The 23,926-nt window shown below is 40.2% G+C and overlaps 1 protein-coding gene across 2 annotated transcripts in view; it reads left to right on the top strand.

The window, feature by feature from the left end:
* Positions 1-23,926, top strand: part of SMIM14 (small integral membrane protein 14) — an 85,753-nt gene that overhangs the window by 21,130 nt on the left and 40,697 nt on the right. For both annotated transcript variants that reach the window (XM_019025469.4, XM_063705235.1), the window contains exon 2: positions 12,618-12,727. In XM_019025469.4, coding sequence (XP_018881014.1) covers positions 12,653-12,727 — 75 coding nt within the window. In that variant the 5' untranslated portion in view covers positions 12,618-12,652. The remainder of the gene's footprint in view (positions 1-12,617; positions 12,728-23,926) is intronic.

Genomic DNA, 23,926 nt, shown 5'->3' with positions numbered 1-23,926 from the left:
TAGATACACTGTTTCATTGTTTAGATTCTCTTCTGCTGTTAAAGCTTCCACCAGAGAGTGAGTAGGGCAGGGAAGAGTAAACTTTGAAAACTGATTTTTGCAAACAATGATTGCCTCAGATTTAGGTGAAAGGCTGACTTTAGAAGTATCCATGATAGGGCCTGTTTACATACTTTTTAATATCTTCATTGGTGATGGGATATGGTTAATTTTGTTACATTTACCTACGGAGTTACAATCCCTTTTATGCTGTATTTAACCAACAAATTCATGATGATAGAGGGTAAGACAGGGTTTAAACAATTTAGCATATTCAGTTTGAGTAAATTGAGATATAATTATTTTTCCCTAGAGCTAATGGTTATGGTTGAGAGAACAAGAAACTTACTGTAAGATTATTCTTTTACAAAGTTAATAACTCTTTGAATAGTTAAAATATTCAAATGGTGTAATTTCAGAAAACACATAATCGTATACAGTGAAAAGTCTCCTTACTAATTCTGTCCCCAGGCCACTTAGGTCCTCTTTCAAAAACTAAAATCTTAAGGTTTGGGACTATTTGCAAACATCTCTCCATAGATAAAAACTTGGCCTTAAGTTACTAATGTTATTGGAGTTTTGACATCAGCATTTTATTTTTATTTTGGGTAGTATCTGTTGTTTACACATGTATGTAACTTTGTACATATATGTAAATATTTACACATTCATATGTAAATATATAATTTGGTTCAAAAAGTAATATGTATAGAAACATAGGAAAACAAGAAAAAAATCAGTATCTGATCATCTTAACAATAACCGGTATAATGAGTTTAATGTACAATAATTCTTCCCCAAGTTTAAATTCTAGGTAGATAGTAATTCTAAATACTTTTAAAAACCTTAATCACAGGAATTTCACACTGAGCATACTGGAATTCTGACTCATTTCTTAGGAGGGAAATGAATATCTTAGCATTGTTGCTCTTGGAAAAGAAGCGGGGAACTAACCTTTTTGAAGGAGAGAGGAAACCAGGGATTGGCAAAAAGAGTAGAGAGTTTTAATAAGGGTACATATTTTTATACTACAACCTTGAGAAAAATAAGGAAAAAATCCAGTTGCAGTAATTCTGGGTCCTTAGAATCCTGCTTTTCTTTTTTCTTTTTCTTTTTTTTTTTTTTTTTAATGTAAGGAATGGATTGGAAGATGTATAGAGAAGATAAGCTCACAGTCAGGTTACACTATTCTGTTACGTTTTGATGTGGGTACCAGGGAGGATTAACTTAAAAAGGAAAGGAAAAGAACTTTCCAAATCATGCTTTCAGTTTATGTCTGTTAGCACAATGGAGTCTGAGAAGCAAGAGTCAGAGACTCCCAAGTTGTAAAATGTGGCCAGGCGCGGTGGCTCACTCCTGTAATCCCAGCACTTTGGGAGGCTGAGGGAGCAGGTCACTAGAGGCCGGGAGTTTGAGACCAGCCTGGCCAACATGGTGAAACTCCGTCTTTACTAAAAATACAAAAATTAGCCGGGTATGGTGGCACACGCCTGTGTTCCCAATTACTCGGGAGGCTGAGGCAGGAGAATTGCTTGAACCCAGGAGGTGGAGGTTGCAGTGAGCCAAGATGGCGACACTGCACTCCAGCCTGGGTGACAGAGTGAGTCTCAGCCTCAAAAATAACAACAACAACAACAACAACAAAATTGGGAATATTTAACCCTTTTCAGGGATGTCCCTTCCTTGTTTTCGGTGGAATAGCCTAGCAGAATAAGCCAAATCTACTATAGAGATACTATTAGCAAGAGGCCAGTTTTGCTAGCTATACCATGTTACTACATAGTATGTTTCATTGCTTGAATGTACCATAGCTTTAATTACTAACATTTGGGTTCTTTATAGTTTTTTAAATTTTCAGTAATCCACAATTCAGACAGTCCCTTAGGACAGAGTGATAGAAATGTAATTCTTAAGGATACAAGCTTTGTAAAAACACTTTTTATTATAGGTTTAAAAAATGTACACAAAAGTAGGCTCAACAATTTTCAGTTACCCATGATGCAGTTTCAATGGTCTTTAACTCCTGGCCAGTCTTGTTTCATTGATCCACATCCAGTTTTTTAGTTTATTTTTTTAAAATATCATTTTTTTAGAGCAGTTTTAGGTTCACAGGAAAATTGAGAAGAAAGTATAGAGTTCTCATATATCCCCTGCCCCCACACATGCATAGCTTCCCTACTATCAGACACCAGAGTGTTAAACTTTGTTATATAGTCAACGAACCTAACATTGAAAAGTCATTGTTACCTAAAGTCCATAGTTTACATTAGGGTTCACTCTTGGTATTGTACATCCTATGGGGTTTGACAAATGTATAATGACATGTATCTACCACTGTAGTAGTATACAGAATTGTTTCACTGCCCTAAAAATCCCCCCATTCGTTTATTTAGTTTTTAAAGGTCTTTTGGACTTGACATTTTTTAAGTAAATATTTTTATTTTGGGATAAATTTAGACTTACAGAAAAGTTGCAAAGGTAATACAAAGTTACTGTATACTCCTCACCCAGCCTCCCTTAATATTAATATCTTACATTCGGGCCGGAGGTCCTGGCTCACGCCTGTAATCCCAACACTTCGGGAGGCCAAGGTGGGAGGATCACTTGAGCCCAGGAGTTCAAGATCAGCCTGGGCAACATAGCAAGACCGTGTCTCTATAAATAAATTAAAAAAAAAACATTTTAGAGACTCTATCGGCTATTTTAACTCCCTCTGTCTCTTAGAGACTTGCATGAGCTGGAGTGTTTAAGGTTCTAACAGCAATGATAAATTGGTTAACAGCACTGGAAAATTCCCTCACCACATATAGCAACAGTATGACTCAACTGAGTTATTACTGCCAAACTCTACCAGGAAAGGTTGTATTAGTTATAGAGGAGAGAAAATGACCTGGACCTGTAGAATAAGGGGAATTGCTTTTTGCCTTCCCAACATTCATGTTCTTTCACTGCTTTTTTGTGCTAAGAATTGTTTGAGAGCTTCAGACATGTTTGTTTATTTTGCCCTTAATGCTACATAAAAAGTCACTTATAAACCATGTTGCTTAATATATACCTGGAGTCAGATTGCTATCACAAAAATGGGAAAATGCTGACATATAAATTAAATGACTATTATGGAAATATAAAAATATTTTTTAAAAGTAGCATAGGGGCCGGGTGCAGTGGCTTACGCCTGTAATCCCAGCACTTTGGGAGGCTGAGGCAGGCAGATCACCTGAGGTTGAGAGTTCAAGACCAGCCTACCCAACATGGTGGAACTCCATCTCTACTAAAAATACAGAAAATTAGCCGGGCGTGGTGGCGCACACCTGTAATCCCAGCTACTCTGGAGCTGAGGCAGGAGAATCGCTTGAACCTGGCAGGTGGAGGTTGCAGGGAGCCGAGATCGTGCCACTGTACTCCAGCTTGGGCAACAAGAACAAAACTCTGTCTCAAAAAAAAAAAGTAGCATAGGAACTCCCCAGAACCTATAACCCAACTTCAATAATTATCAACTTATTGTCCGTTTTATTTCATCTATGCCTATGTTTGCTTCCCTTACTGCTCCTCGATTATTTTGAATTTTCTTTTCTTTTTTTTTTTTTTTGTAATGGAGTTTTGCTCTTGTTGCCCAGGCTGGAGTGCAATGGTGCCATCTCGGCTCACTGCAACCCTCCCAGGTTCAAGCAATTCTGCTTCAGCCTCCCAAGCAGCTGGGATTACAGGCGTGCACCACCATGCCCAGCAAATTTTTGTATTTTTAGTAGAGACTGGGTTTCCCACCATGTTGGCCACACTGGTCTCAAACTCCTAACCTCAGGTGATCTACCCACCACGGCCTCCCAAAATGCTGAGATTACAAGCATGAGCCCACCGTGCCTGGCTATTTTGAATTTTGTTAGTAAACTATTTATGTTTTCATGACTTAGACCTTTGTGACCTGTTGCACGTTTTTGAGAAACAAGTCTTGAAGCTGCTTGTCCTCAAGGATCAAGCCCCCCGTGACTTTGGTATTAGCATTGTTCTCTAACATTAGTGATATATATTCGGGAGATGAAGAAGTCAATGAAACATACAAGATGAAACTTTGTTTTAAATTACTTTCTATCAAAGACCTCATTGAGGCAGATGGACTAAAATTCTGATTCAGTAAAACTGTTCTGTCTTGCCTAGGATAGAGCAGCTTCTTAATGTCTCTGGAGACCAAGGGATTTAAATGTGCGGTGGGACTGGTTAAGTTTTTTTCTTCTAGTGCCTAGCTGCTGGTTTGTGTTGACACTTGTTCTTGGGTCCTCACCAAAAGAGAACTGTGTTCATTCTATTTTCAAAAAAACCCCCAGTGATTTTAAAATGGAAACTGTTAACTGAAAACAGAGTAGTACTTAAAACAGCTCAAGTTTACAGGAAGAAAGTTCCACAGAAGTGTAGCACTATTGAGGAATGCCCTATTTATAAATATACTTTCTCATTTTACTGGAGGCTAATTAAGACTGAAGTATAATTTAAAATTCTGGTTGATTTACTTGTTCCTGGCACATATATATGTAGAGAAAATAAACATTGTCGAGAATTCAGTAAATATTTATTCTATGAGTGCTGTGGCTAAGCAATATAGGTGGTGTTCAGAGATGATGATGACTAAGATTTCTGCCCTCCAGAAGCTCTGTTTTTTTTAGGGGTGGTGGTGGAGTCTGATTTTGTTGATTTAATGAATTATAAAGAGATTTTAAAATAGCCATGTTTTACAATTTTGATGGGTAATACATTGATAAAAACAAGTCTCCCTTTCTTTATAAAAGCCAATGTGCTTGTGCTTTCTTAAATTTCTGTGTTCAGAGGCTACAGAGGTGGTAATTTCTGTATTTAATTTCTTTTATAAAAATCTTAGTAAAAGGCCATGCTTGTTGGTTCATGCCAATAATCCCAGCACTTTGGGAGGCCAAGGCAGGTGGAGTTCTTAACCTCAAGAGTTCAGGACCAACCTGGGCAAATGGCAAAACCTCGTCTCTACCAAAAATACAAAAATTAGCCAGGCATGATGGCAGGTGCCTGCAGTCCCAGCTACTGGGGAAGCTGAAGTGGAAGGATTGCTGGAGCCTGGCAAGTCGAGGCTGCAGTGAGCCATGATTGTGCCACTGCACTCCAGCCTTGGTGACACAGTGAGACCCTGTCTCAAATTTTTAAAAAATAAGAAAATCTTAGTAAAATATCTTTTCATTTTAACCAACACAGTATTGGCCTGGGGGGATACATGTCGGGAGTAAGGAAGGATGGACTAGTATTTCATTTTAACCAACACAGTATTGGCCTGGGGGGATACACGTCGGGAGTAAGGAAGGATGGACCAGTATCTGTAGTTAACACTTGCTTATATCCAGACCAGCATAGCGCATGTGTGTAATCCCAGCTACTTGGGAGGCTGAGGCGGGAGAATTGCTTGAACCTGGGAGGTAGAGGTTGCAGTGAGCCGAGATCACGTCATTGCACTCCAACTGGGGTATCGAGTGCAACTCCATCTAAAGAAAAAAAAACAAAAAAAGAAAAGACAGTTGAGAAACAGGAATTTACTGGTGAACTTTACATATAAGGGTAGGTTATATTTACTTTCAGAGTTTTCTGTGTTGCATATGTACAATCAGTTCTCTAATGTGAAAGCTAATCACTTTTTTTTTTTTAAAGGTGTGGACAGAGTGGCCTCAGACAAAACTGTGAAGTAGAGTTTGCATATGGTGTTGCTTACCTTCTGGAAAGTGAGCCTCTCCAGCTCAGGCCGCATCTCCATCTCCCCTTCCAATTCTCACCTCCCCTTCTCCCCTTAGCTCAGGCAAGCAGATCTAGAAGGATATTAGATGGAAAGGTTTGCCCTGTTTACAGCTTGATTTCATCTCAATATATGTTGGTTGGTTCACCAGATCACCATGTAGAAATCTACCTTATTCTTTCTAACAGCTGTATAGGATCTCATGTACTCATTGTATCATTTAATTGGAACAACACTGATAAATACTTTGCATTACTTTTTTCTTTGCTGTTACAGTATTCCAGTAAACATGCTGTACAGAAATTTTGCATACTTGTTTGAATATGAATATTCAAATTAACAAGGATGAATTATTATTATTATTTTGAGATGGAGTCTTGCTCTGTTGCCCAGGCTGGGCAATCTCGGCTCACTATAACCTCCACCTCCTGGGTTCAAGCGATTCTCCTGTGTCAGCCTCCTGAGTAGCTAGGATTACAGGTGCATACCACCATTCCTGGCTAATTGTTTTTTTTTTTTTTTTTTTGAGATGGAGTCTTGCTCGGTTGCTCAGGCTGGAGTGAATTAGTGCTATCTTGGGTCGCTACAACCTCCACCCCCCGAGTTCAAGCAATTCTCCTGCCTCAGCCTCCTGAGTATAGCTGGGATTACGGGTACCCGCCACCATGCCCAGCTAATTTTTGTATTTTTAGTAGAGACGGGGTTTGGCCATGTTGGCCAGGCTGGTCTCGAACTCCTGACCTCAGGTGATCTGCCTGCCTTGGCCTCCCAAAGTGCTGGGATTATAGGCGTGAGCCACCGTGTCTGGCTGGATGAATTAATTTTACCAATCTCCTGATAGGTATAAGATTGTTTTGATTTACACTTCCATTTTTTATTTGCTTATTGGTTCTGTATTTTCCTGTGAATGTAATCTTCACTCACTTTTCTTCTAGGTTGCCATTTTCATACTGATTTTTTCAGAGTTCTCTGTAAATTAAGGAAACTAGCCCTGATATTGCACATGGTTTTTCAAGTTTGTTGTATTTTCATTTTATGGTGTATTTTTGGTTTTACAGAAACTTTTATTGGTTTTGGTTGTTAAAATTATTGGTCCTTTCCTTCATGGTTTCTTGGACTTATATTCTATATGTATCCCAGTCATCTTCTTGTAGTTATATATGTGTGCCTTTTTAAAATTAAAATTTATATTTTAGAAGTCTTAATGCATAAATACATACTCATAAGAAATGTAAAAATTGACAACGAAACTCTAGTCCCCAAAATTTTATTCTCTTCCCCAGAGCTATTCACATATTAAGTCTGATGTATGTTCTTTCAGTTTTTTTTTTTTTTAAGAGACCAGGTCTAGTTCTGTCACTCAGGCTAGAGTGCAGTGGTGTGATCATAGCTCACTATGGTCTCAATCTCCTGGGCTCAAGCAATCCCCCTACTTCAGCCTCCAGAGTAGTTAGAACTACAGGTACACGCCACCACACCCAGCTAATTAAAAAAATTTTTTGTGCGTGGAGATGGGGTCTTGCTATATTGCTCAGGCTTCCAGTGCTTTATGTATGTGTCACAGTTTACTTTAAAAAAATAAGACAGTCACCCTGCCATTTATTAAATAATCCATGATTTTAAATGGCACCTTTTGCATATTTTCAATTTCAGTAAAATCATGGGTCGATTTGTGGATACGTATTCTAATCTGTTGCTGTAGTTGACTAATTTTATGTGTGACTTCATTTTAAAAATTAAATTGGACCAGGCGCGGTGGCTCACACCTGTAATTTCAGCACTTTGGGAGGCTGAGGAGGGAGGATCACTTGAGCTCAAGAGTTCAAGACCAGCCTGGGCAACATAGGGAGACCCTGTCTTTACAGAAAATTTAAAACTAGCAAGATGGGGTGTGTACCTGTGGTCCCAGCTACTTGGGAGGCTGAGAGGGAAGGATCACTTGAGCCTGGGAGGTTGAGGCTGCAGTGAGGTGTGTTCGCGCCACTGCACTCCCGCCTGGGTGACAGAGCCAGACACTGTCTCAAAATTAAAAGTTAAATCACTCATGCGTCTAGAATTTATTTTGGCATAAGGAATGAGAATAGGGAGGGAGCTAACACCATTTATGAGATAATTTGTCTTCCTTCCAGTGATTCAATATGCTGTCATTAAAATATCATTCTCCAAGGAGCCCCGCCATTGTCGCTGATTTGTTGAAAGAGCATTTTAACTAGGTTCCCTCTACCTACTGTGGCTTCCCTTTTCTCAGTTTTCCATCGTGCAGCTGAGGTGGTCTTTTTAGAACACACCAGGATGAAAGCACATTGCTTCACATTGTTCTTCACATTGCTCTTGGGGTAACGACCTAATCATGAACATAGCCGGAAAGACCCTTTGTGGCATGACTCCCTCTGACCTCTCCTGTGTCATTTTAAACCACTTTGCTATCTGGATTCTAGCACAGTGTGGCTTTCTTTCAGTTCCTCCAACATGTCATAATCTTACTCATAAAGGACCTTTGTACTACTTTTCCCTTTGTGTCTAGAATGCCCTCAACCCCCAAGTCTCACACTTTCTACTTCTACCTCGCCCTAATGTATTCAACTCATTCCTTCACTCTCAACTCCTAGTTAATTTCTTCAGTAAAATCTTCCCTGACTCTCCGGATGAGTTTAGAACATGTATATGCTCTCTAGGCACCATTTATGTAACAGCTTTTTTGAGATATGATTTACATACCATACAATGCACCCGTTTAAAATGTACAATACAGGCCAGGCATGGTGGCTCATGCCTCTAATCCCAGCACTTTGGGAGGCCAAGGCGGGCGGATTGCTAGGTCAGGAGTTTGAGACCATCCTGGCTAACATGGTGAAACGCTATCTCTACTAAAAAAAAATACAAAAAATTAGCCGGGAATGGTGGCACGCGCCTGTAGTCCTAGCTACTCTGGAGGCTGAGGCAGGAGAATTGCTTGAATTCGGGAGGTGGAGGTTTCAGTGAGCCGAGATCATGACACTGCACTCCAGCCAGGGTGACAGAGCAAGACTCCATCTCAATAAATAAAATAAAATAAAATGTACAATACAGTGTCTTTTAGTATATTCACAGAGTTGTGTGATTATCACCATAGAACATTTTTTTCAGCCCCCCTAAGAGATCCTATACACATTAGCAGTCACTCCCTATTTCCCCTGCAAACTTCCCAGCTCTAGGCAACCAGAGTGATTGTTTTTAATGGGGTAAAATATAACAAAATTTGCAGTTTTAACCATTTTTAAAGTGTACAGTTTGGTGACATTAATTACATTCACAGTGTTGTACAATTATCACCATCATTTTGAAAACTTTTTTATTACCACAGATACAAACTCGTTAAGCAGTAACTTCCCATTCCTTTCTTCCCTAAGTCCCTGGAAGTCACCATTCTACTTCCTGTCTCCATGAATTTGCCTATTCTAGCTAGATATTTCATATAAATGGAATCATAGCATATTATTTTTTGTCTGGCTAATTTCAGTTTGGTGAATGTTTTCAAAGTTCATTCATGTTGTAACATATCAGAACTTCATTCCTTTTTACAGCTGAATATCCCCATTGTATGTGTATATCACATTTTGTTTATCCATTTTTCACTTGATGGACACTTGGGTTGTTTCTGTCTCTTGTCTATTGCAAACAATGCTGCTCTGAATATTTGGTAAACAAGTATCTGTTGAAGTTCATGTTTTCTTTTTTGTTGTTGTTTATAAATACAGACAGGGTCTTACTCACCGTGTTGCCTGGGCTCAAGTGATCCTCCCACCTCAGCCTTCAAAAGTGCTGGGATTATAGGCGTGAGCCACCATGCCCAATCTTGAGTCTATGTTTTCAAATCTCTTAGGTATATACCTATGAGTAGAATTGTTGAGTCTTATGATAATCTGTGTTTAACTTTTGAGGAACTTTCAAACTATTTTCCACAGCAGCCACACCACCATTTTACATGAGGGTTGTATGAGGGTTCTAATTTTTCTACATCACTCATTTTCCATTTTGATTGTAGCCATATTAGTAGGTATGAAGTGGTATCTAATTGTGGTTTTGATTTGCATCTCCCTAATGATTACTGACTTTAAGCATTTTTAATATAATTGTTAGCCATTTGTATATTTTCTTTGAATAAATGTCTGTTCAAGTTCTTTGCCATTTAAAAATTGCTTATCTTTTGTTATTGAGTTATAGAAATTCTTTATATATTGTGAATACTAAACCTTTATCAAATAGATGATTTGCAAATATTCCATTCTGGGAGTTGTCTTTTCACTCTTTTGTTTATCTTTTATAGCATTTATCAGTTTGTATTTATAATTTAAAAAACATTTAGATTAGTATCTGTGTCTGCTACTGGAATATGAACACCATTAGGGTAAGAACTATCAGTTTTTGCTTACTTTAAATTTCTTTTTTATTTTTACAGAGATGAGGTCTCACTATGTTGCTCAGGCTATTCTTGAACTCCTGAGCTCAAGTGATCCTCTTGCCTCAGCCTCCCAAACTACTAGGATTACAGGTGTGAGCCACCATGCTCAGCCTACTTTTAAATTTCTAATAGGCTTAGCATAAGCACTAAATATTTTTGAGTGAATGAACTAAGTTCCTCTAAGTTAATTTATGACTTGTTTTATTGATCTGCCTATTCCACCTTTTAACCAGAATGGTTTTCCATGGCTAATGCTGTATATAAGCATAATTTTACTCGTTATTGAGATATAATTGATAAACAATAAACTATGCACATTTAAATATACAATTTGATAAGTTTTGATGGATGTGTCCACAATTCACATATATTAGACCATTTGAAGTTGTCCCACAGCTCACTAATGGCCTGTGTATGTTTTTGTTTATTTTTTTCAGAGATGGGTTCTCACTGTATTGCTCAGGCTGGCCTTGAACTCTTGGGCTCAAATGGTCCTCCTGCCCCAACCACCCAAGTAGCTGGGACTACTGGTTTATCCACCCCTTTTTCTATTATTTCATTTTTGATAGCTACTGTTATTATGTCTTCAAGTTCAGTAATCTTTTCTTCTGTAATGTCTCATATGCTGTTAAACCCATCTGGTGTATTTTTCATTTCGGACACTATTGTTTTTATCTCTACCAGTCCAGTTGGATGATTTTACTATCTTTAATGTCTCTCCTTAATATAGTCATTCTTCTAGTTTCTTCTCCCTAACTTAGGGATACCACTGGGCTCTGGTCTGGGTTTTCCCACCCCATACTTGGAACTAGAGTCTCCTCGAGGCAGTAAACTGGGCCAGTGATAGGGCTCATCTCATTTGTTTTTCCGTCTCTCAGGTATCACTATTCTTTGTAGCCTCATGTTCAATGTCTTTTTTTTTTTTTTTTTTTGAGACGGAGTCTTGTTCTGTCGCCAGGCTGGAGTGCAGTGGCGCGATCTTGGCTCACTGCAACCTCTGCCTCCCAGATTCAAGCCATTATCCTGTCTCAGCCTCCTGAGTAGCTGGGACTACAGGCACACGCCACCACGTTTGGCTAATTTTTGTATTTTTAGTAGAGACGGGGTTTCATCATGTTGGCCAGGATGGCCTCTATCTCCTGACCTTGTGATCCACCCGCCTCAGCCTCCCAAAGTGCTGGGATTACAGGTGTGAGCCACCGCACTCAGCCCTTTTTTTTTTTTTTAAACGTGAACTCACTATGTTGCCCAGGCTGGAATGCAGTGGCGTGATCATGGCTTATTGCAGCCTTGACTGCCAGGGCTCAAGCAATCCTCCCACCTCAGCCTTCTGAGTAGCTGGGACCACAGGTTTGTGCCACCATGCCCAGCTAATTTTTAAATTATTTGTAGAGGTGAGGTCTCACTAGGTTGCCCAGGCTGGTCTCAAACTCCTGGGCTCAAGTGATCCTCCCGCCTCAGCCTCCTAAAGTGCTGGGATTACAGGAGTGAGCCAGTGCGCCTGGCCTTAATATCTTAAAAACAATTGTTTCTGGCTGGGCACGGTGGCTCACACTTGTAATCCTAGCACTTTGGGAGGCCGAGGCAGGCAGATCACCTGAGGTCAGGAGTTCAAGACCAGCCTGGCCAACATGGCAAAACCCCATCTCTACTAAAAATATGAAAATTAGCCGGGCGTGGTGCGCGCCTGTAATCCCAGCTACTCCGGAAGCTGAGGCAGGAGAATCTCTTGAACCCAGGAGGCGGAGGTTGCAGTGAGCTGAGATCGTATCACTGCACTCCAGCCTGGGCGACAGAGCGAGACTCTGTCTAAAAACAAAACAAAACAACAGCAAAAAACAATTGTTTCATGTATTTTGTCTAATTTTTAAAAAATTGTTTTAGGCAGAACAGTAAATCTGGTTGCCAATACTCCATCTTGACCTCTCATTTGTTTCTCTTTATTTTTTGAAATCTACCTAGCTATTTCTTAGCTATGTCATTAATTTCCCCCCATAAACCTTGGTATCATTTTAGATACCTTTTCAGATGTCTTTCTTGGTGAGGGTAAAGGCTCGTTTAAATTATTTGCATACTGGAGCTAATAAAGTCAAATAATTGAGTAATTAAGCAGAGTAGGTTCTAGCATCCTCAACATCACAGGTGGGGCCAGTTTAGAGCATTGAAGACATTTGTATTTATGGGCTGATGGCAGAAGGGGTAGCCAATCACCTGTATAGATTCATAATTCATATAAGATTAATAATAAATTAATAGATACAAGTCATTAATAAATACAAACTGTACATAGTTTAATAAAACTATTGTGAATGTAATCAATATCAGAATTTTTCATAGCTCAAGAGAAAGAGTAATTCTGAATGTAGACTTACAGTATTTTTTCCTTCCTCCTAGATTTAAACAGTCAAGTAAAATCAAGCTGGGTAATCATGGCAGAAGGTGGATTTGATCCCTGTGAATGTGTTTGCTCTCATGAACATGCAATGAGAAGACTGATCAATCTGGTGAGATGAACACGACAATCCTATTCTGAACTGATCTGTATCCCTTGTATCCTCTTTTCATGAAAATACTGGTTATTGGAGGGTTTTCATCTGATGGTCACTAAAGAGTATTTCATAATTGAAATTCCACATTCGTTTAAGTTGTAATGATTAAAATGTGGCCGGGCACAGTGGCTCACACCTGTAATCCCAGCACTTTGGGAGGCCAAGGTGGGCGGATCACTTGAACTCAGGAGTTCGAGACCAGTTTGGCCAACAAAGCAAAACCCCATCTCTACTAAAAATATAAAAACTTGCCAGGCGTGGTGGCACACACTTTTAATCCCAGCTACTCGGAAGGCTGAGACACGAGAATTGCTTGAACCCAGGAGGCGGAGATTGTTGTGAGCTGAGATCATGCCACTGCACTCTAGCCTGGGCGACAGAGCGAGACTCTGTCTCAAAAAAAAAAAAAAAAGTTTGCTAGCAATTATTTCATTAGAGATGAAAACAGACTACCGTCTTTATTATTATTATTATTATTATTATTATTATTATTTTGAGATGGAGTCTCGCTCTGTTGCCCAGGCTGGAGTGTAGTGGTGCTATCTCGGCTTACTGCAACCTCCACCTCCTGTGTTCAAGCGATTCTCCTGCCTCAGCCTCCTGAGTAGCTGGGATTACAGGCGCCTGCCACCACGCTCGGCTAATTTTTGTATTTTTAGTAGAGATGGGGTTTCACCATGTTGGCCAGGCTGGTCTCAAACTCCTGACGTCAGGTGATCCACCCGCCTCAGCCTCCCAAAGTGCTGGGATTACAGGTTTGAGCCACCACGCCCGGCCCTTTTCCTGATTTAATAGTGTTATCAGTTAAGGTTCTTCATTATGAGTAATAGAAGTTCTGGATGATTAGGCTGAGCACAGTGGCTCATGCCTGTAATCTCATCACTTTGGGAGGCTGAGGCGGGTGGATCACTTGAGGCCAGGATTTGAGAAAGGAGTTATTAAAGTATATTTTGTAGCTCACATTGGAGAGCCTGGCATGGGAAATAGGATAAAAGGGAGGGTAAGTGGTCAAAACAAGAGCCAAAGTCATGCCCCAGTGCCAGCTGGGCTAAGATGCTCATGCTTCTGGATTCCAGGTCTTTGTATATCCAAATGTTGACACATCTTTTCCATTTGGAAACTAATAGGCATTTTAAATTCGACATGTGTGTAACCAAATTTATCTTGCCCCTAAGCTTATTCTGAATGTTCAGGTAACGATTTCAGTTCAATTATCTTTTACCCAATTTTTCTTTTTTTTTTTTTTTTTTTTTTTTTGTTGTTGTTTTTGAGACGGAGTCTCACTCTGTTGTTCAGGCTGGAGTGCAGTGGCACGATCTTGGCTCACTGCAACCTCCGCCTCCCGGGTTCAAGCAATTCTCCTGCCTCAGCCTCCTAAGTAGCTGGGACTATAGGTGCGCACTACCACGCCCAGCTAATTTTTGTAATTTTAGTAGAGACGGGGTTTCATCATGTTGGCCAGGATGGTCTCGATCTCTTGACCTCGTGATCCACCCGCTTCAGCCTCCCAAAGTGCTGGGATTACAGGTGTGAGCCACCGTGCCCAGCCTACCCTCTTCTTTCAACCCACATCTGATGCAGAACCATCCTTTGGGTCAACCTTAAAAATACATCCCGAATCCAGCCATTTTTCACACCTCCAGTGCAACACCTTGGTCTAATCTACCATCATCTCTTGCCTGGATTGCTGCATTTAGCCTCTTTATGGATCACCTTGTTTCTGCCCTCTTGCTACCCCCAAGCCCCCTCAAGTTTAGTCTCACTACAGCAGTTGAAGTGATCCATTTTAGTTAAGTCAGTAATGTTTCTCCTTTGCTCAGAATCCTACAGTAGCTTCCATGAGACTCAGAGTAAAAAAAAATGAAATTTACATAGTCCTGTGTGATCTGTCCCCTTCCACCCTACTCTTCTCCTTTGCCCACTTTGTTTTAACAATTCTGGCCCCCTTGCTGTTCCTGGAAAACAGGTCACATACTAAGGGTTAAGAATCTAAACGACTTTAGACTTCTCAACAGCAAAACTGGAAACTAGAAGGCATTGGCACAGTGGCTTCAAAATCCTGAAGGGAAGTCATTACCAATCCAGGATTCTGTATCCAGCCAATCTCAATCAAGTTGGGGGAGTATGCTTTCGTAGGAAGTTCCTAGAGGATGAGCTATTTTTCACCGAAATGAAGGCATAAGCCAAGAAAGAAGACTAGGATTTTGAGTGTAGAAAGCAGATCTAGCACATACGAGAAACAAAGTACCTTCCAGGATAATGGTGAAGGGACATCCCAGGGTGGCAGCTGTGCATCAGGACTACAGGGAGCTGGCTTAGTTGCAGGGGGGCGGTGGAGGGGGGGGGTGGGGGTCACATGGCTCTGGGAGAGACTTTTTTAGAAAGATGAATTGGTAGAATACCTGGTGAGTCTAGACATCTTGTGATCTAGGGAACTGTAAACAAGTTTTGAAAAGTCAGAAAAATGCAAAAAAATTTACTAACTTTAAAGAAACACATTAAGTAGTACGGAAAAGAAAAAGTAATTACAGTATAGTTTACTGTGTGGCTCAACTGTGAAGAACGTTTATGTAGTTATAATTGATAACTGAGTACTGAACTAAACAACTTTATGATACAACCATTATTAGGGGATGGAAAGAGTATACACGGGGTCAGGGAGGAGAAGCAGATCTTCATACTCTATACTGGTACATCTATGGGTATTGTTTAACATGGAAAAATCAAGAAGTAGCAATAATGCATATTTATATATAAAAGACATGGAGGTAAGCAGTAAAACAATCAGCTAAAAGTTGAAAATGGTTGCCTCTGGAGGGAGAAGTGGGTAGGAGGATGAAAAATTACTGTTTTTCAGAACAAACCTTATAGAACTGTTTGACTCTAAATTGTGTACACGAATAACTAAAACAATTAAAACTACCACACAAAACAGAAAGCAAAACCTTTCAGTGAGTACAAAAAGGAGGAATAGGTCTATTGAGTAGCTGGATCTGTTGTGCCTCTTTTCCCTTCTATGCAATATAAGGTAACTGGCTTAGGCCTTTGCTACCAGGCTAAAACCATGAGAGTTGCTGTCTAAGACAAGTAGAAAACTTTTTGTGGGGAGGACTCCTAGTTGCATGTTAAGGACCAAGAGGGAAACCAAGGAAACCCTGAACTCTATAGTGGTTGTAAATAAAGTGAGAAGGAAGAGAAAAAACACTTGGTTTTGGAATGAAATGTGATATAAAGTCTTGTAATGAAGTCTTCCCTATTTTGAGAGTTAAGAGGCTCTTTAGCCTGCCTGCATACTTCCTTGATTAGGGAAGCTGTTTGTATGCCCTAATTGTTCATTGAGCTAGTCCTTCATTAATGTGAGCAGTAAAACAGGCAAAGTAGTTGAAGAAAATAAAAGGACCATGATGTAGTGAGGTACAGCTACATTAGAAGACAAGATGAAGTAAATACTTACTAATAGGAAAAATCATGAACATTACGGTTATAAATGCAGACTCATACATGTTTGTTTTGTTGGGTTTAAATACCACCAGTGACAGTCTGGCCAACATGGTGAAACCCTGTCTCTACTAAAAATACAAAAATTAGCTGGGTGTGGTGGCAGGTGCCTGTAATCCCAGCTACTCGGGAGGCTGAGGCAGGAGAATCACTTGAACCCTGGAGGCGGAGGTTGCAGTGAGCTTAGATGGTGCCACTGCGCTCCAGCCTGGGCAACAGAGCCAGACTCCGTCTCCAAAAAAAAAAAAAAAAAAAAAATACCACCAGTGACAATGACTTTCTGAAATGGAGGACAGGTCTTGGTAGAGCTTTAAATAAAACTAAGTACAATCTTCCTTGATTTAAATGCTAAAGTCCAGTTTAATTCCTTGAAAAGTCAATACCATCTGAAAATTACTTTATATTTTTCTGTCAGATGAAGTTAGATTATAGGCTCAGGGTTTTCATTTTTGTGAGTGTCTAGTAGGACGTTTTTAAGCCATGTAGGATGCCAGCCAATCACAACAACCAAAAATCTGCTTCTCAGATGTCCAGAATACTCTAGGGAGTCATATGGATGCACTGGGGAACCTTAGAATGAGAGAAGAAGTAGGCTAAAAAAAAAAAAAAAAAGGAAACCTGGGCCGGGCACCGTGGCTCATCCCTGTAATCCCAGCACTTTGGGAGGCCAAGGCAAGCAGATTGCTTGAACCTAAGAGTTCAAGACCAGCCTGGGCAATACGGCAAAATCCCTTTTCTACAAAAAATACAAAAATTAGCTGGACATCTTGGCACATACCTATAGTCACAGCTCCTTCAGAGGCTGAGGTCAGAGGATCGCTTGAGCCTGGGAAGTCAAGGCTGCAATGAGGTGTGATTGCACCACTGCACTCTAGCCTGGATGATGGTGAGAATGCAAAACTATAGAAATATAAAGAGAATTTGATAAACTGATATTTTAGAAGTATCAGAGAAATGCTAGTGAGTGCCATAACGAAGACTTTGTAGGCTTGTGTATTGCTGAAGTCAGTACAATGTTTTTGCAAATACATAAAAAAGGTTCAAAGGGATATACCTCAAACAGTGGTTACAGTGGGGAGGGTTTGAAGGGGGCCTAGTCCATTGAAAACCTCTAATGTAAGTACTAGGATTTCTTTTTACAGATAAGTAAACTGAAGTAAGTTAGTTTTCCCAGGTGTTGGAACTGACCAGAGAGTGGCAGAGACATGTTCAATCCTGACCATTTAGTTTCAGGCTGTTCCTTCAGCATCATGTTCTTCTTGGTTGGTCTCCTTCAAGCACCTTAAAAAGCACTATATATGCGGCCGGGCCCGGTGGCTCACACGTGTAATCCCAGCACTTTGGGAGGCCGAGGCAAGCGGATCACCTGAGGTCAGGAGTTGGAGACCAGCCTGACTAACATGGAGAAACCCTGTCTCTACTAAAAATGCAAAATTAGCCAGGCATGGTGGCACATGCCTGTAATCCCAGCTACTTGGGAGGCTGAGGCAGGAGAATCGCTTGGACCTGGGAGGTGGAGGTTGTGGTGAGCCGAGATCACGCCATTGCACTCCAGCCTGGGCAACAAGAGCAAAACTCCATCTCAAAGAAAGAAAGAAAAAAAGGCACTATATATGCAATCAAGGGTGGGGTAGAGGAGTAGGAGGAAGGAGCAGGAGGCATACTCTTCATTGTATTTTTATATTTTAAAACCATGTGAATGCGTTACCCACTCAAATAATTAACCTAAAAATAAAACTTCTAAGCACCTCGTACAGATATATACAAAAATTAGTAATTACAGGCCTGGCATGGTGGCTCACGCCTGTAAACTCAGCACTCTTCCCAAAGGAGGCAGAGGCCACCGATCACTTGAGTCTAGGAGTTTGAAACCAGCCTGGGCAACATGGTAAAACCCCTTCTCTACAGAAAATAAAAAAAATTAGCCAGGTGTGATGACGCGTGCCTGTAATCCCAGCTACTCAGGAGGCTGAGGTGGGAGAATCGCTTGAGCCCAGGAGGCAGAGGTTGAAGTGAGCCAAGATTGTGCCACTGCACTCTGGCCTGGGCCACAGAGTGAGACTCTGTCTCAAAAAAAAAAAAAAAAAAAAAAAAAAAAAAATCGTAGTTACAGAAAACGTTTTCATTGAAGAAGAAAATCTTTTATTTTATTTTATTATTATTATACTTTTAAGTTTTAGGGTACATGTGCACAATGTGCAGGTTTGTTACATATGTATACATGTGCCATGCTGGTGTGCTGCACCCATTAACTTGTCATTTAGCATTAGGTATATCTCCTAAAGCTATCCCTCCCCCCTCCCCCCACCCCACAACAGTCCTCAGAGTGTGATGTTCCCCTTCCTGTGTCCATGTGTTCTCATTGTTCAATTCCCACCTATGAGTGAGAATATGCGGTGTTTGGTTTTTTGTTCTTGCAATAGTTTACTGAGAATGATGATTTCCAATTTCATCCATGTCCCTACAAAGGACATGAACTCATCATTTTTGATGGCTGCATAGTATTCCATGGTGTATATGTGCCACATTTTCTTAATCTAGTCTATCATTGTTGGACATTTGGGTTGGTTCCAAGTCTTTGCTATTGTGAATAGTGCCGCAATAAACATACGTGTGCATGTGTCTTTATAGCAGCATGATTTATAGTCCTTTGGGTATATACCCAGTAATGGGATGGCTGGGTCAAATGGTATTTCTAGTTCTAGATCCCTGAGGAATCGCCACACTGACTCCCACAATGGTTGAACTAGTTTACAGTCCCACCAACAGTGTAAAAGTGTTCCTGTTTCTCCACATCCTCTCCAGCACCTGTTGTTTCCTGACTTTTTAATGATTGCCATTCTAACTGGTGTGAGATGGTATCTCATTGTGGTTTTGATTTGCATTTCTCTGATGGCCAGTGATAGTGAGCATTTTTTCATGTGTTTTTTGGCTGCATAAATGTCTTCTTTTGAGAAGTGTCTGTTCATGTCCTTCGCCCACTTTTTGATGGGGTTGTTTGTTTTGTTCTTGTAAATTTGTTTGAGTTCATTGTAGATTCTGGATATTAGCCCTTTGTCAGATGAGTAGGTTGCAAAAATTTTCTCCCATTTTGTAGGTTGCCTGTTCACTCTGATGGTAGTTTCTTTGGCTGTGCAGAAGCTCTTTAGTTTAATTAGATCCCATTTGTCAATTTTGGCTTTTGTTGCCATTGCTTTTGGTGTTTTAGACATGAAGTCCTTGCCTATGCTTATGTCCTGAATGGTAATGCCTAGGTTTTCTTCTAGGGTTTTTATGGTTTTAGGTCTAACATTTAAGTCTTTAATCCATCTTGAATTAATTTTTGTGTAAGGTGTAAGGAAGGGATCCAGTTTCAGCTTTCTCCATATGGCTAGCCAGTTTTCCCAGCACCATTTATTAAATAGGGAATCCTTTCACCATTGCTTGTTTTTCTCAGGTTTGTCAAAGATCAGATAGTTGTAGATATGCAGTGTTATTTCCGAGGGCTCTGTTCTGTTCCATTGATCTATATCTCTGTTTTGGTACCAGTACCATGCTGTTTTGGTTACTGTAGCCTTGTAGTATAGTTTGAAGTCAGGTAGCGTGATGCCTCCAGCTTTGTTCTTTTGGCTTAGGATTGACTTGGCAATGCGGGCTCTTTTTTGGTTCCATATGAACTTTAAAGTAGTTTTTTCCAATTCTATGAAGAAAGTCATTGGTAGCTTGATGGGGATGGCATTGAATCTATAAATTACCTTGGGCAGTATGGCCATTTTCATGATATTGATTCTTCCTACCCATGAGCATGGAATATTCTTCCATTTGTTTGTATCATCTTTTATTTCCTTGAGCAGTGGTTTGTAGTTCTCCTTGAAGAGGTCCTTCACATCCCTTGTAAGTTGGATTCCTAGGTATTTTATTCTCTTTGAAGCAACTGTGAATGGGAGTTCACTCATGATTTGGCTCACTGTTTGTCTGTTATTGGTGTATAAGAATGCTTGTGATTTTTGTACATTGATTTTGTATCCTGAGACTTTGCTCAAGTTGCTTATCAGCTTAAGGAGATTTTGGGCTGAGACAATGGGGTTTTCTAGATATACAATCATGTGATCTGCAAACAGGGACAATTTGACTTCCTCTTCCTAATTGAATACCCTTTATTTCCTTCTCCTGCCTAATTGCCCTGGCCAGAACTTCCAACACTATGTTGAACAGGAGTGGTGAGAGAGGGCATCCTTGTCTTGTGCCAGTTTTCAAAGGGAATGCTTCCAGTTTTTGCCCATTCAGTATGATATTGGCTGTGGGTTTGTCATACATAGCTCTTATTATTTTGAGATACGTCCCATCAATACCTAATTTATTGAAAGTTTTTAGCATGAAGCGTTGTCGAATTTTGTCAAAGGCCTTTTCTGCATCTATTGAGATAATCATGTGGTTTTTGTCTTTGGTTCTGTTTATATGCTGGATTACATTTATTGATTTGCATATATTGAACCAGCCTTGCATCCCAGGAATGAAGCCCACTTGATCATGGTGGATAAGCTTTTTGATGTGCTGCTGGATTCGGTTTGCCAGTATTTTATTGAGGATTTTTGCATCAATGTTCATCAAGGATATTGGTCTAAAATTCTCTTTTTTTGTTGTGTCTCTGCCTGGCTTTGGTATCAGGATGATGCTGGCCTCATAAAATGAGTTAGGGAGGATTCCCTCTTTTTCTATTGATTGGAATAGTTTCAGAAGGAATGGTACCAGTTCCTCCTTGTACCTCTGGTAGAATTCGGCTGTGAATCCATCTGGTCCTGGACTCTTTTTGGTTGGTAAGCTATTAATTATTGCCACAATTTCAGAGCCTGTTATTGGTGTATTCAGAGAGTCAACTTCTTCCTGGTTTAGTCTTGGGAGGGTGTATGTGTCGAGGAATTTAACCATTTCTTCTAGACTTTCTAGTTTCTTTGCATAGAGGCGTTTGTAGTATTCTCTGATGGTGGTTTGTATTTCTGTGGGATTGGTGGTGATATCCCCTTTATCATTTTTTATTGCGTCTATTTGATTCTTCTCTCTTTTCTGAAGAAGAAAATCTTTAAATGCACCATAGTTATATGATTTGAAAAGAAAGTGTACACTACAATGTAGCTGTTCAATAATTCTTAATAAAACTTCTCATTACCTTGATTTATAAATTGGTAGGATTTGTTCTCATCAGAATGTTTTAAAAAATCTATAAAAATAGAAGAAAAGTATCCTCTCATAAAGCTTTATGGGCACTAACAGCAGTTGGAACTTCTCTTACTACTGCCTCATCAGTGCTTATATATAAGTTTTAGTACAAAGAATATAAATCTGGCTGGGCTCACGCTCATAATCTCAGCATTTTCGGAGGCAGAGGTAGGAGGATTGTTTAAAGGCAGGATTTAGAAACCAGCCTGAGCAACAAAATGAGACCCTGTCTTAAAAAAAAAAAAAAAAAAAAGAGGCAAATGACCATCTCTGTGACTATCTATCTATCTGTCTATCTATCTATATTTTTCCTTTATTTTTATTTTAAGAGACAGGGTCTCATTGTATCATCTAGGCTGGAGTGGAGTGGTGTAATAGATCACTGCAGCCTTGAACTCCTGGGCTCAAGTGATCCTCCCACCTCAGTCTCCGGAGTAGCTGGTTCCACAGGTACACACCATTGTGCCTGGCTAATTTTTGTATTTTTTTTGTAGAGATGGGGTCTCACTGTGTTGCCTAGGCTGGTCTCACACACCTAGCCTCAAGCTTCCTCCTGTTCCACCCTCCTTAAGTGCTAAGATTACAGTCGTGAGCCACCTCACTAAGCTTCTCTGACTATGTTATTATAGGGTGATTTTAAAGTACACATTATAGGGCCGGGTGGGGTGGCTTACACCTGTAATCCCAGCACTTTGGGAGGCTGAGGCAGGCAGATCATTTGAGGCCAGGAGTTTGAGACCAACCTGGCCAACATGGTGAAACCCTGTTGGTAGTAGTCTCTACTAAAAATACAAAAATTAGCTGGGCCTGGTGGTGGGTGCCTGTAATCCCAGCTACTTGGGAGGCTGAGACATGAGAATCACTTGAGTCTGGGAGGTGGAGGTTGCAGTGATCTGATATCACACCACTGCACTCCATCCTGGGTGACAGAGGGAGACTGTCTCAAAAAAAAAGTACATATTATAAACTAACAGTGTTTAAGTTCAAGACTGATATGATTGCAGTACAAAGAATGCCCATTTTGGGGTGCTGGTGACAAGGTTTTACTTACTTACTTGGCATGGGTCCTTTCTATGATTTAATTACATCACTGAGTTACAGCGAGTGTTAGACTATTCTTAATGCAGTTGTATTTTGCCAGGTGTATGTATACTTCTGCTTGTCTCAGGAATGTTCAGAAACACTTAAAAAATTGAGGTATTATCTCATATCACGGACTTTTTTCTTTCCTAATCTAATACAGTTGGCCCTTCATACCTGTGCTCTCTGGATTCATGGATTTAGCCAACTGTAAATCAAAAATATTTAAAAAATAATAATACAAATAATAAAACAATAGCATAACCACTGTTTACATAGCCTGTACATTGTATTAAGTATTATAAGTAACCTAGAGACAATTTGTCTATGGGAGGATGTTCATAGATTGTATGTAAATACTATACAATTTTATATAAGGGATTTGAGTGTCTGGATTTGGAATCTGAGGGGGTTCCTGGAACCAAGCCCCTGCAGATACCAAGGGACAACTGTACTTTAATTAGAGATTTAGTGCTTTATAATACTGCCTAAAAGGACTTAAAAAGGTAGATAAGGATAGACGGTGAGTCTCTTTCAGTGACAATCTGGGTATCTTCATCATGTTACATATAATTCTGTGTTATTTAATATAGGAATATGCCCAGTGATAACTATGGAATTTTTTTTTTTTTTTGAGACAGAGTGTTGCCCTGTCTCCCAAGCGGGAGTGCAATGGCGCAATCTGGGCTCACAGCAACCTACGCCTCCTGGGTTCAAGCAATTCTCCTGCCTCAGCCTCCCAAGTAGCTGGGATTACAGGCGCCTGCCACCACGCCCGGCTAACTTTTGTATTTTTAGTAGAGACGGGGTTTCGCCTTGTTGGTCATGCTGGTCTCGAACTCCTGACCTTAGGTGATCCGCCCACCTTGGCCTCCCAAAGTGCTGAGATTACAGGCGTGAGCCACCACGCCCAGCCGATAACTATGGATTTTTAGTGATGTAGTAGTAGAATACTAGTATATGTATAGAAAGTTGCCTACACAAAACCCCCGTCTAATCATGAATCATTCTTTTTTTTTTTTTGAGGCAGAGTTTTGCCCTTGTTGCTCAGGCTGGAGTGCAATGGCGCATTCTTGGGTCACCGTAACTTCCACCTCAATTCCACAAGCAATTCTCCTGCCTCAGCCTTCTGAGTAGCAGGGATTACAGGCAAGTGCCACCACGCCTAGCTAATTTTGTATTTTTAGTAGAGACGGGATTTCACCATGTTGGTCAGGCTGGTCTCGAACTCCCAACCTCAGGTGATCCACCTGCCTTGGCCCCCCAAAGTGCTGGGATTACAGGTGTGAGCCACCGTGCCCGGCATAAATTATTGTTTTAAGTTGTCTAGTATTCTTTATAAAACAAGAAAAAGAAAAATCAGATATTTCCTTGTAACTA

The sequence above is a fragment of the Gorilla gorilla genome, chromosome 3 (genome assembly GCF_029281585.2).
Source record: "Gorilla gorilla gorilla isolate KB3781 chromosome 3, NHGRI_mGorGor1-v2.1_pri, whole genome shotgun sequence".
Lineage (NCBI taxonomy): Eukaryota > Metazoa > Chordata > Mammalia > Primates > Hominidae > Gorilla > Gorilla gorilla.
Note: the sequence above shows the minus strand (reverse complement) of the source record. Positions and strands in the feature narration are given on the sequence as shown.